This window comes from Mixophyes fleayi, chromosome 9 (genome assembly GCF_038048845.1).
Source record: "Mixophyes fleayi isolate aMixFle1 chromosome 9, aMixFle1.hap1, whole genome shotgun sequence".
NCBI classification, from domain to species: domain Eukaryota; kingdom Metazoa; phylum Chordata; class Amphibia; order Anura; family Limnodynastidae; genus Mixophyes; species Mixophyes fleayi.
In genome coordinates, this window is record NC_134410.1 from 130,714,831 (window position 1) to 130,728,967 (window position 14,137).

The 14,137-nt window shown below is 43.7% G+C and overlaps 1 protein-coding gene across 2 annotated transcripts in view; it reads left to right on the forward strand.

Annotated features, from left to right (window-relative positions):
* EHMT1 (euchromatic histone lysine methyltransferase 1) overlaps nucleotides 1-14,137 on the forward strand; it is a 72,814-nt gene that overhangs the window by 6,744 nt on the left and 51,933 nt on the right. Inside the window, exon 1 of one of the 2 annotated variants that reach the window (XM_075185770.1) lies at nucleotides 12,383-12,480. The exons of the other annotated variant lie outside the window; for it this stretch is intronic. Coding sequence (XP_075041871.1) covers nucleotides 12,457-12,480 — 24 coding nt within the window. The 5' untranslated portion in view covers nucleotides 12,383-12,456. Of the gene's footprint in view, nucleotides 1-12,382; nucleotides 12,481-14,137 lie in introns of those variants that run through there. 2 annotated transcript variants of the gene reach the window in all.

Here is a 14,137-nt window from a genome sequence, read left to right on the forward strand (position 1 = left end):
GAGGAGGAGAATGGAGGCAGCAGGAAGCCACAGACTGAGAGTTATATAGTGGAAGGAGCAGGGTCCCCAGCAGCACAGAGTATATCAGGAGATGAGAGATGTGTTAGTGAGGACAGGGCTGCATGATGTGAGGAGGGGAATGGAGGCAGCAGGAAGTCACAGACTGAGAGTTATATAGTGGAAGGAGCAGGGTCCCCAGCAGCACAGAGTATATCAGGAGATGAGAGATGTGTTAGTGAGGACTGGGGCAGTGACATGATGTGAGGAGGGGAATGGAGGTAGCAGGAAGCCACAGACTGAGAGTTATATAGTGGAAGGAGCAGGGTTCCCCAATAGCACATTGTAGTGAAGTTCCTGATGTGGGAAGATTATGGTATTATTATACACCTTTCTATAAAACTTTTTTCTATTTACAATACTACCATTTTAAAGCCAATTTATGTCCCTGTTATCAGCATTGTTTGAAACTTAAAAAAGCAGTTATATGGGTTGTGCAAAAGACACAAAATGAAAGCCTTCCTTTTAAAATACTAGTTACTTGTAGTGTTCCCGTGGATATTTTATAAAGGAACATTGTTGAATTATTCACTAATGGTTGCAAAGTGTTTATTAACCCCCCTCCCCCATTATTTTAATGACCAGAATAAGGATACATAGCCTAGAATGATCTAATGTTCAGTTTTTCATAATTCCGTATAATAAAAAACGGATTACTTTCATGTATGGAAAGCCAAAGGGGCAGATACTGAGTGAGTGAGTAAAACGTATGTTTGTGTAGCATAACTTGCGTGGTTTCATTCTGTGCGTGCTCAGAGAGCGCACGTGCAGAGTTACCCACATCTGACACTTGCGGCTCCTTTAGACTGAAGAGGCGGAACAGGATATGGCGGCCAGACCTGGCGCGAGTACAGTAAGGGCTGAGACAGACCCACACGGCGACGCGCATACATCTGTCATGGGACGGGTCTTAGAGGCCAGTTACAAATACGCTCTGATGATAATGTCAGTCGCCAGCACTAGCTAGCTGCTTCTGATTGGCTGATTGCGGATTCCTCTCTGAATCTGATAGGTGCTTTATGCATTGATCCTACCTATATTATAGGATTTTGTGGGCGTAGTCTTTATTTTATTTTTCTAAATACTATTTTAATTTGTTTGCGAGCCAGAATGTTATATTTGTCGTATTATGTCAAGTCTAATAGTGAATGGCAACAAACTTCTCTTGTGCTTCTGATCCGGTTATGTGTATGTACGTCAGACTTACCCCTGACACATATGTTGCAGGCGCAGAGTTCAATGGATCTTGCGATGCATCTGACACAGCATATGAGCTTAACTACACTATTGTTACATGTGCTTTTTTTTTTTTACGATAAATTACTCCATTTTATGGTCAACTCTGCATCACGCCCACAATAACTTGTATTAATTTCAATTATTATGGTAATATTTATGACTGCTAATTGCTCATTAAATCAGTACCAGGAATTGAAGGAAGTTCCAGTGTTTTCTCTGTGTTTGGGATCTCTCACGCACCTTGATGGTTCTCATTACAAATATGTGCATCAGATATTATGGATAATTGTTACTGTAGGGGCTCAGTCTCCAGCCTGCTGTGTTAGATTGGTGTCATAGCAGCAGCTGAGGGATGTGATCATTGATTCTTCTATTAGATCTGACAGTCTGAGTATTGTGGACGCAGCATCTGCTGTTCTCACCGTTCCTTACGGCGTCCGTCACTCAGGATGTTACTGCTGCTTAGAGGAGTATAACCCTAGTTTGTTTCTTTGTAGCAGTGTAGACAAATACGTTCCATATAAATGAACTATTAACTGCCTGTGGGCAATAAGTATCAAAATAATAGTTCTCCCCTGAAACAGCCATGTTCCCCTGACACCTGTATGTGACCTCCTGATACTTATTTTTTAAAAATAAGTTGCAAGTTAAAAAATTAAAGTTACTTAAAGGTGGAACCCCCTTTAAAAACACTTGATGGGTCACTGAAAATGAGTCTACATTGAATAGTGCCTTCTGGGTAGGGTCTGTAGAATAACTACTTCCTCTAGCCTAGCGCCCCCTGGCTGTGGGTACATAATATGCACCTTTATATTACTCAGGTGTCCATGTCGGTGGCGTCCCTTGACAGTTTTCAGGCTGGTCTGATAATCAGAGTTGGCATTGGTACAGATTAGTAGTAAGGATGCATCCTGCCAGATGTCTGTAGAGTGGGGTGTGCAGGGAATCCCTAAAGAAAGCTTAGGAGGGGCTCCCAGGTTAGGATCCGATTACAGAAACGTTTCTGTGAAACATTAACCCCTTGTCTGTATTGCAGAAATGTCAGCTCTGGGCTAATGTAAATGCTGCAACAGCTATCCTAATATACAGGGACAGTATATATTCTACAGACAATGTACGGTTTATGGAGCTCCTAATATATTCATGGATATGTGTTCTGGGGTCCTCGGTCCGCAGTAAACTCTGTGGTGTACTTGGGAATTTGTAGTTTGTATCCTAAGTAAATCAGGTGTTTATCCTGTCACACAGATAACAGCTATGGAGGTGACATCATATTTGTTTCCATCCTGCAGCCATGGGGTTAAATCCCGTCTTCTTCTGGTAGTGTGCAGGTAATTAGAGTGTAATAAGGTGGTAATAGTGAGATTAATATACACTCTGGGGACCTGCTTCTCCTGGGAATCAGGACCTGTGTAAGGAGAGATAAGATGTCTGTACAGAGATTGTCTTCTCCTAGGTGGTCCCAGCTTTCAAAATAGTCTTCTGGTATCAGCACAAAACACCTTCTAGAAATAGAAATGTAGCTAATGGCATTTTATTCTGGACATATACTACTGAGCTCAGGTAGACGTCTGGGCAAGTGAGGAGTTTAGCTGGTTCCTTGTCCGTATTTACAGATAGTATGGCTGCACCGCTCGCTTGTAAATGGTTATTAAACGGTATCTGTCACGCACAGCGGAGGCAGACATTCTGTGGGATCTGAAACCACCAAAGGGACAATATACCTTAAGTGTGAGATTCTAAAATTATTTTTGTAAATGTTAATTAAACATGTTAATGTGCACAAAAAAGGTTATTTGTGCTTGTTTTTTTATTTGCCAATATTCTCAATATTATACTCTAATATTACTTGTTTTGTAAAACTACAATGATACTGACATCATCATCATCAACATTTATTTATATAGCGCCAGCAAATTCCATAGCGCTTTACAATTGGGAACAAACACTGATAAGACAATACTGGGTAATACATAGAGACAGAGAGGTAAGAGAACCCTGCTCACAAGCTTACAATCTATAGGACAATGGGAGTTAGAAACACAAGGGCATGTGCTACATCATATTGCACACTGGACCAGCTAGACTGCAAAGGTAAAAGTACTGAGTGGGCTGTGTGTGTGGCAGTGTTGGTCACAGGGTTGTTGTCTTGTGTTAGCTGTGTAGAGGGTGGTAATAGGGTAATCACCAGCGGAATAGCCCCATCAGGTATCCAAATTACAATGATATTATATATATATATATATATATATATATATATATATATATATATATATTGATCACCCCTAAGACATAAGTTTATTGCTGTTATGCACGACAGGAAGTATCTCACAAAATTGTTATTTTCAGTAAAAAAAAATGAATTGACTACAGAGGGGTGATATAAAGAGACAGAGCGTGACCGTAAGTCAATGCTGTGAAAGTGTGTATAGTAACAAGGCAGATGTTTTGCATAGAACTGGCAGAGGCTTAGTGATCAGCCTCCAGTGTAGCCAGTTGCGGAAAGTCTATGTTCCAATTTAACAGCCAACTGTGGGGAGTTAGGAAGTTATGTCACATTGTTAAAGTTATAATAGCCCCCACAAATTTCTTTTTATAGGTTGTAAAAGAGATGTTCTGTCTTGTATCTTTTTGAAAAATGGAATGGTTTTATTTGTCATAAGTTGCTCATAACTCCTTGCCATATTTTCTGTGAATGGTCCTCCCAAGTCACTAAGTAAACTGTCCAGTTTTTTTTATTTATTTAATGTCTATTGTGACTGGCCAGTCTTGTCAACTGCGAGGCATACCTGGTGTCCTAGAATTAGGTATGATCATCATCTGATGCTCATATACAGCCTTCTTCGGCCAGGTACACCTCGCTGACACTGAGCCTTGCCGCCAATCATGTAGGTTATATTATTATATGTTGTACATCATAGAACTGCATACCTTGATAGCATATTGGCACCTCCCAACCAGCATCAACTGAAATTGCAGAACAAATATATATCCATATAGAGAACACATTTATCGCTTTCATGTGTGTGCCTTGAAGTCTTCAATTTTGGGTGTTTAGTTCTACTGTATTCCTGTTGTTCCCCTTACTCCCATCACACTCACTATATTTCATTGATCTGTCATTACACTGTAATAATCTCTTACATTATAAAATGTACGGTGTCCTTGGGTATTAATATTTTGTACTGTTTAACGTCCGTTCTTGCAGTTAGCCTCCACCCAGTTCTTGGGCTGGATCGGATTTTTTGTGAATCCATTTTATCCATTTACTATGAGCCAGAGACATCATCATCATTTATTTATATAGTGCCACTAATTTCGCAGCGCTGTACAGAGAACACACTCACCTCAGTCCCTGCCCCATTGGGGCTTACAGTCTAAATTCCCTAACATATACACACACAGACAGACAGACACACAGACTAGGGTCAATTTGTTAGCAGCCAATTAACCTACTAGTATGTTTTTGGAGTGTGGGAGGAAGCAGGAGCACCCGGAGGAAACCCACGCAAACACGGGGAGAACATACAAACTCCTCACAGATAAGGCCATGGTCAGGAATTTAACTAATGACCCCAGTGCTGTAAGGTAGAATTGCTAACCACTGAGCCACCGTACTGCCCATACATCACTGAGAATGCATGCTATCCAGTCGCTAGGAACCAGTGACATCACTGAGAGTGCAGCCTATCCAGTCGCTAGGAACCAGTGACATCACTGAGAGTGCAGCCTATCCAGTTGCTAGGAAACAGTGACATCACTGGGAGTGCAGCCTAACCAGTCACTAGGAACCAGTGACATCACTGAGAGTGCAGCCTATCCAGTCACTAGGAACCAGTGACATCACTGAGAATGCAGCCTATCCAGTCACTAGGAGCCAGTGACATCACTGAGAATGCAGCCTATCCAGTCACTAGGAACCAGTGACATCACTGAGAGTGCAGCCTATCCAGTTGCTAGGAACCAGTGACATCACTGGGAGTGCAGCCTAACCAGTCACTAGGAGCCAGTGACATCACTGAGAATGCAGCCTATCCAGTCACTAGGAACCAGTGACATCACTGAGAATGAGGCCTATCCATTCACTAGGACCCAGTGACATCACTGAGAATGCAGCCTATCCATTCACTAGGAACCAGTGACATCACTGAGAGTGCAGCCTATCCAGTCGCTAGGAACCAGTGACATCACTGGGAGTGCAGCCTAACCAGTCACTAGGACCCAGTGACATCACTGAGAATGCAGCCTATCCATTCACTAGGAGCCAGTGACATCACTGAGAATGCAGCCTATCCAGTCACTAGGAACCAGTGACATCACTGAGAATGAGGCCTATCCATTCACTAGGACCCAGTGACATCACTGAGAATGCAGCCTATCCATTCACTAGGAACCAGTGACAACACTGAGAGTGCAGCCTATCCAGTCACTAGGAACCAGTGACATCACTGAGAGTGCAGCCTATCCAGTTGCTAGGAACCAGTGACATCACTGAGAGTGCAGCCTATCCAGTTGCTAGGAACCAGTGACATCACTGGGAGTGCAGCCTAACCAGTCACTAGGAGCCAGTGACATCACTGAGAATGCAGCCTATCCAGTCACTAGGAACCAGTGACATCACTGAGAGTGCAGCCTATCCAGTTGCTAGGAACCAGTGACATCACTGGGAGTGCAGCCTAACCAGTCACTAGGAGCCAGTGACATCACTGAGAATGCAGCCTATCCAGTCACTAGGAACCAGTGACATCACTGAGAATGCAGCCTATCCAGTCACTAGGAACCAGTGACATCACTGAGAGTGCAGCCTATCCAGTCACTAGGAACCAGTGACATCACTGAGAGTGCAGCCTATCCAGTCACTAGGAACCAGTGACATCACTGAGAGTGCAGCCTATCCAGTCACTAGGACCCAGTGACATCACTGAGAATGCAGCCTATCCAGTCACTAGGAACTAGTGACATCACTGAGAATGCAGCCTATCCAGTCACTAGGAACCAGTGACATCACTGAGAGTGCAGCCTATCCAGTCACTAGGAACCAGTGACATCACTGAGAATGCAGCCTATCCAGTCACTAGGAACCAGTGACATCACTGGGAGTGCAGCCTAACCAGTCACTAGGAGCCAGTGACATCACTGAGAGTGCAGCCTATCCAGTCACTAGGAACCAGTGACATCACTGAGAGTGCAGCCTATCCAGTCACTAGGAACCATCACTGAGGAACTTCATGTTCATGAGAGGGCAGCTGATAGAAACTAGTGATATCCGTGACTGATGTGATGCGTAATATGTTGATGCTATATAAATAGTATTAAAATATAATCTATCTGGTGGGTACAGGATATTGTTTAGCAGGGGAGGTAGTGGCTGCAGACGTCTTTGATTTTAAAATCAGGACCAACTTGTCGCCAAAAATAAAGTTTCCACTGACTCCAAGCAGAGATTCCAGAAGCCTTTGTATACAGATCAGCATTACACAGGATGCTGCAGGAATGCTAATGATATATGAAATTGAGAACCTTAAGGTGTGTAAAGTAACAATCCTGGAACTACAATGGGGATTTTGGCATGCATTCATATTTAAGTTCTCCTTGTGGACCCTGAGAGACATATTTATGGAACGCAGACATGAGATGGCCAGTAAGTTATTGTCCTCTGCTGTCACTATAATTGCCTCTCAATGCACCACCATGTCGCAGAGCTGAAGTCTCCAGTGCTGGGTGCTTTTCTGCAGTTTAGGAGCAGATATGCAGCAGTTTGTAACACTCCAATATATTAATACATGTGCTGCATAGTGAGTGCATTCGTCATGGTGTCGCTGTTGCAACAATATTGTGTGTGTGTGTATATATTTTATTTTTTAAATGTCATGGATCTGGTTGCTCTGCCAGCGTACTCTAATTTTAGCAGCATGTAAGTAATGTTTACGCTGTGCGCAATCATCTGACATGTCCTCTGTGACGGATTTTGTTATCTGACGAACACTTAGATAATTTATCCTCTGTTTCTGTTCGCCCATTAGATATTCTGCCTTGTTTAAACTCTGTTAATCAGAAAACAAATCAATATAATGATTCAAATGCATAATCTACTTGTTCATCTTTGTTATTGTGCTTTTTCCTGTTGTCCGTTTGGAAAGAAATAATTGGCTGAAAACTGTGCTACATGGATAACAAGCCATGGGCCGCGTGCTCCGGCCTGGACTCACACGCGAGCTCGCCACGCTCAATTTGCTGCGACTAGCACAATCTTTATTATTGTTCTTCACACGACGACCACAACGCTGTTTTGTACTCTGCGCTGCTCCGTATTTTGCATCAACACCAAATGTTAGTGCAAATGTTGTTTTAAGGATTTAAACCTTAAGTGAACCTTAAACGCAGCCATGAAAGTGTTCTTTATAAAATTGATTAAATAGACCACTGGCATTCGTGGGTTACAATCCAGTGGGATTTGTAGATTTCCAAACCATCCGGGTATGTTTTTTTCCACATTGAGTGGAAAAAAACTCATCCAAATCCAATCAAGATTAAAGCATATATTATATATATATATATATATATATATATATATATATATATATATATATATATATATATATATATATATATATATATATATATATATTGCAACTCTGGGAATACTGCAAAGAGCACAATGCCCACACTGAGCCAGACGTGATGGCTTGCATCCTCATCTGACATGCTCATAAATTGGCTGGTAGATGACCGCTATCATCTTCCATCTTCACGATCATGGGCTCCTGTGCTTTGGAAGCTCTCCTGTGCTTTGGAAGCTGTACAGCGGCTGGGTAATGGTGTCTGACCCAGCAGCAGAATCATTGTGTATATCCAAATTAAAGTCCAACTATCCTGTAAGCACCCTACGCTGTGAACACGCCAGCGTTGGCCTCATCGGCTCCCGGGCACGCCAACGTTGGCCTCGTCGGCTCCCGTGCACGCCTGCATTGGCCTCGTCGGCTCCCGGGCACGCCTGCATTGGCCTCGTCGTCTCCCGGGCAGGCCAGCGTAGGCCTCGTCGTCTCCCGGGCAGGCCAGCGTAGGCTTCGTCGGCTCCCGGGCAGGCCAGCGTAGGCCTCGTCGGCTCCCGGGCAGGCCAGCGTAGGCCTCGTCGGCTCCCGGGCAGGCCAGCGTAGGCCTCGTCGTCTCCCGGGCAGGCCAGCGTAGGCTTCGTCGGCTCCCGGGCAGGCCAGCGTAGGCCTCGTCGGCTCCCGGGCAGACCAGCGTAGGCCTCGTCGGCTCCCGGGCAGGCCAGCGTAGGCCTCGTCGGCTCCCGGGCAGGCCAGCGTAGGCCTCGTCGGCTCCCGGGCAGGCCAGCGTAGGCCTCGTCGTCTCCCGGGCACGCCAGCGTAGGCCTCGTCGGCTCCCGGGCAGGCCAGCGTAGGCCTCGTCGGCTCCCGGGCAGGCCAGTGTAGGCTTCGTCGGCTCCCGGGCAGGCCAGCGTAGGCCTCGTCGGCTCCCGGGCAGGCCAGCGTAGGCCTCGTCGGCTCCCGGGCAGGCCAGCGTAGGCCTCGTCGGCTCCCGGGCAGGCCAGCGTAGGCCTCTTCCGCTCCCTGGCAGGCCAGCGTAGGCCTCGCCGGCTCCCGGAGTAAATCTAATAGCAGAGAGGGCTGCCGTGGAGGTATGTCAGGGGATCCGTGCTTAGCTCTGCCTCCTGTATTGGGTGTGTGATCATGGTGAGCTCACACTTATCTGGAGATAGACACATTGAACCCTCACGCTCTTACTGCCCCCTCTCCTCATCCTTTTACTGGCCTACATCCTTCTCATAATTGGACCCCTCAAGCTCTCTGGATTGTTAACATTTGTATGTTACAAGAAACTTTAGGGTACGTAAACAGTGTACTTCTCCCTCCATCTGTGTTTACCGTAATGTGACCATTGAGATTCACTGATCCCTATGGTAAATGCAGTGTCAGGCTGAACCCACCATGGACCCTCCTTGGTCTATTTTTGCTGTATTCACCATTTGCAAAAGTTTACAGTGACGCTGCTTGTACCATAAACATCCATGAGCTCCACGCTTACATCTGCCAGCGCAGCGTTGTCCGCGCCACGATCACAGACGGGAGCCTCAGTGCCAGTGTGAACTTACACTGAATGGTGTTAAATGTCTGAACCTAGGAGATAACTGAACAGGTTAATAGGAAGACTAAGAAGATTGTGTTTAACTAAACCGACTTCCGTAATGAAAGTTTATTTATTGTAAATACTGTAAAACAAATATTCCGTTTTATTATATGCTGCTTCTTTACTTCCTCTTGAAATATGTAGAAGTATTCCTGTAGTTGTCTTGGGTGACTGGAAACCAGATGAAGTCTGTCTATTGACTTGTAGCACGAAGAGGTCACAACCAATGTTTAATGTTATAGTTCACCTATGAGACTCCAGCTGACGGCTTTGTTTCCATTTGGTGACTGGAGCCTTAGAGGAACTCTAACCTCAAGATGTTCTTCTCTTTATCAGATGTGTGTGCAGGATAATAATGGTCAGTTGTTATATTGTGCCTTTGGGGATACAAACAGCCATAAGTGGTCCTTTCCGCCCTCCTCACCTCTGCAGAAGGGGAGTCAGTAGAGGGCAATAATATTAAGGGCAAATATATAGAAAGTCTTATCTGGAAAGTAGACCCCTTGAGGTTTGAATGTGTCCCCATCACTAGTCCTGTGGCTGAAGTGCAAGAGGCACTAGGCGCAAGCACCAAATCCTCTTCCTTTGGAGCAGCGGCCTTTTGACGAGGGCCGGAAGGTTGGGAGTCCATCTACGCTTTGCACATTCTTTAACAAAAATGGTGGTTCTTCAAATGAGCTGTTTGTATCAATCACAGAATGTGCTAAAAGACTTTTGTACACATCCAGCTCCCTCCTGCTTTGTCTGATGTGTTTGTTATAGCGTGTAACATGTGTGTAATATGCCTACTGTATATGGTATTACAGACAGGTGTCTCTTTATGTGATTAAATTTATTGTTTTAACCTATTACTGAGATTAAAGTAATGTGCGGCTCATTTGAAAGTTATAGAGCCACACCAAGTGGCCCCCAAAGTATCAGGTTGTCCATCGATAGTGCAGACCCGTAAACATTGGCCTGCAAAGTCCCCTAATCAATAAAATAACCGGTATTTCAATCGTTAAAATCCAATCTTTTATATAAATTGTTAAAGGATCGGTGTGTGGTGACAATCCAATAGGATCACATGGTGATAACCAAATCGATTGAGGATCTGATTAAATTAGGTGGAAACTCTTTATCCGATAAAAGCCGAGTTAAGACCGTGTATTGTAACCATGGGAATACTATGTAGCGATCCTACAACTCTCCTAAATTTCTGTCAGCATTTTATCTGTGGAAAGCAGTAACTTTGGTTTTATTCGACTTCCAGTTTGAGTAAAAAGTCATATTTAAAATGAACTTGTGTCCCTATTGAATATTGATGTGATTGTGTTTCTGTACAATCATTCGTTGGTGTCTGCCGCCAGCTTAAGCCTTTTATATGGTGCAGACACCATTCTCCAACAGCTTGGTGATATCCTTCACGTAGTCCAATTGTTGATACTTTGTAGCCACCAACAAATATGATGGGAACATTATATATCTGCCGTTCCTGACGTTCATTCCCATCACCCCTTCTTTATTATTCCTATATAACGGGACCTTAACCCTTTTATATCCACCAAGACCTTTACATTGCACTGGCCCGTAGTCCCCACAATCAGGCTGACCAGGTCACAGAGGTTACATAGATAGGCGCAAATTTGTTTTTTGATACTTTGTACTTGCATGTGGCAAACAGTGGCATTGATACAGTGTTTTATGTGACCAGCAGAATTACGAACATTATACTTGGTTAACAAAGTTACTACACATTTTATGAAAACAATATTTAGTTCCACCATCTTTTCTGACTCAAAGGTCTTAAATTCTTCGTGTCCCTTTTTTAAAAACATTCTACCCACAATGTAACTTTGTGGTTTGGATTGGAGTGCCCAATGATGAGATAAAATACAGAGTTCTACTTAACCTTTAGGTGTGACCTTTCAATAGTTCCACTGTCCTAGAACTGTCAGTCTGATTCCAGGGTATTGTCAGTGCCCCTCCCCCGATACCGTTGACCAAGGGGGGGGGGGGACGGGACAACAATGCCATGTGTATGAAAGAAGCTGCCCTAGTAGGAGAGAGGAGTGCAGTGTTAGAGACCTGGGGAGGGAGAATGCAGGCAAGTAGATATGATCTTGGTGATCTCCACCTTAAACTAGTTCTGCGTCAGCTTTGTTTTATATTTTGAGTGGAGCTCTTTTTAAATATGTAGAAACATTCTTGTTAATGTCGCAGATCCAGGATTATGCCGTCCTGTGCGCTTGGGGTGACCTTACATGTGATACACAGTCCCACAACAGAGGCTTGTTCATGTAGTTCACCTTGTATGTGACGGTGTCTGAAGGAATATTGTATAGTATTTTGGGAAATTGGTGTAAAGTTTAGCTGCAAAAGTCATTCCAGTGACTGAAGCCTTAAGTCAGGCTTGATACTTGTTGTTGTACTTGTGTAGGAGAGAATCAAACTACAGATGGTTTTAGTGGTAACCAGAGTCCTTTAACTCTAGGAAGCAATTGTCACTTTTATTTGTGTCTTTCTATAGGCTCTTTGTATGGTTGTTCTTTCATGAGCGCGCAATAGCTGGGGAGATGTATTGCAGCCACTAACAGATTAGATTACTGCTATATTAGGAGTGATCAGCCAGACATTGATTTATACATGCACTCTACCTCTACCAGACCCGTAGAGTGCAAGAACCTTGAGATTCCATTTATATACAACATAATACACACTCCATTCGCTGCATCTCTACATGGGATTAAACCGAAAGGCTGTTTTTCCCCTTTAAATAGAGCAGCAGACAGAGGTGCAGGTGTGACATTTCCTGGTGATTAGTGTAAGGGACTGTCTGCTGCACTAGTGAGTGAGATGGGCCCTGTTGGTGGCTGATCACAGGGAGTCGTCCTGGGGTGACACATTACAACACAGCAGCCATGAGCTGATTTCCTGCTGGAGGGAAGATCCTCTGACTGAGCATGCTCCTGTTCCTGGCAGCTCCTGGACACACCAGCGTAGGCCTCAGCAGCTCCTGGAGGAAATCTAATGGCAGATTGGCCTGAGGTGGAGGTATGTCAGGGGATCCGTGCTCTGCTCACTCTCCTGTGCAGGCTGATCACTGTTGTACTAGGAGTGTGAACACTTATCTGGAGATAAACACCTTGAGGACTCACACTCTTCCTGCCCAAATCTCCTCATCCCCTCAGTGGCCAGGGATTGGGGCTGCTTGACTCTAGAAACTTTGCAGTCCCTTCCACCCAACCCCACAGGCATTTGGCAGTAATCTGCATTTCTGAGCTGGTGTCTTTTGTTCTCCTGTGTTTAGAAAATCCTGGATAGAAAAAAGCTCCTTTAAATCAATTGTGGAATTGCAGATGAAAGTTTTGCTGGTGTAGTGTGAGCTCAGGGTCTGTACAACTTGCAGGAAAGATTGGTGCTTTCTAGATGTCTAGTGTAGAATCACTTTAATAGATGTGATCCTTGGGTATTACTGACCTCAATGAAAACCTGGGGATCATGTGCTGGATATCTGCAGAGGAGAATGTAATGTTTCCCATTTGTATCTCCTACTCTGATGCAATCCTCATTAGCTGTGTACATATGTCATGTAAATCTTGCTGTTGGCGGCATTTTCCTGAAGTCTTGTGTTTCTCCTGTATAGTTCTGCTTCAGCATGAGATGATAATTGCAGTAACTGGGGACTATTATTAGATAGTCCTCAGCTGGGAAGATACAGTGTTGGGAGAAGCAAGGCAATTGTTTAGCAGCTGTTAATGTTTCAGCATCTGATACCTTCTGAATTTCTATTGCTCTTAAAGAACCCTGTATAGTTTATGGGGTGCTGGCTCTTGGGAAATGTGAGATGAATACACAAGATAATTGCTCGGTTTAGTGAAATCCCCATTTACTTATGCATCAATTAAGTTGGGGTCCCTGTTGAAATCTCTGTGCTGGTTTGGGATCTATTATCTGGAGTGTATAGGAGTTAGTTTTCTTTGTTGTTTGTTTGTGTTTTGTAATTTGGAGAACCAGGACTAAAATAAACTCAATTACATTAACAGTTCCACCTGTGATTTCCCCACACTTCCCGGACAGTCCCCTCCTTATTTAACTGTTTAGTAATTCTCCCTACAATTGCTCTGTATGTCTGACATCAGAAGGAATTCTGTACATTCTTGACTTTTCGATTAAAATATCTTATTCCTGTTTATTGCAAAAGACTCATTAGCTATGTTGCCTTTTATATTTTAATTTTTACCCAACACAGCTCCTTTAAATGGATTGTCCACTAACTCGAATTTAAATCGCCAACTGTGTCTCACCTCAAATAAACAAACTCCTGATTACTGGTAGACGTTGGTCCATGTAGTCAAGAGCGGATTAAACAAAGAAATTGTTTGTATTTTTTCTTTACAAAAAATGTACAATACAAAGTTGTTGTTTCTTTTGATTAAACTTTTGAGAATGCATTTTCTGATGTAAAATAACAGATAAACATGGCGTTTATGAACATCCACTGCTGAAAGGAGCTTTACTCAATAAAAAAATCTAGATATTTCAAGCAACATAGTTTAAGAAAATGTGGTGGTAGCTAATTCGCTGTCAAGTTATTCGACAGTTTTATTATTTTTAATGGAGAGAACGTAAACGGAGATAGAAATGGGGGTGAACATCTTTTGAAAATGTTGTTCTACTGTTCTCCAAAGGGATGACGTTCTACCAATGT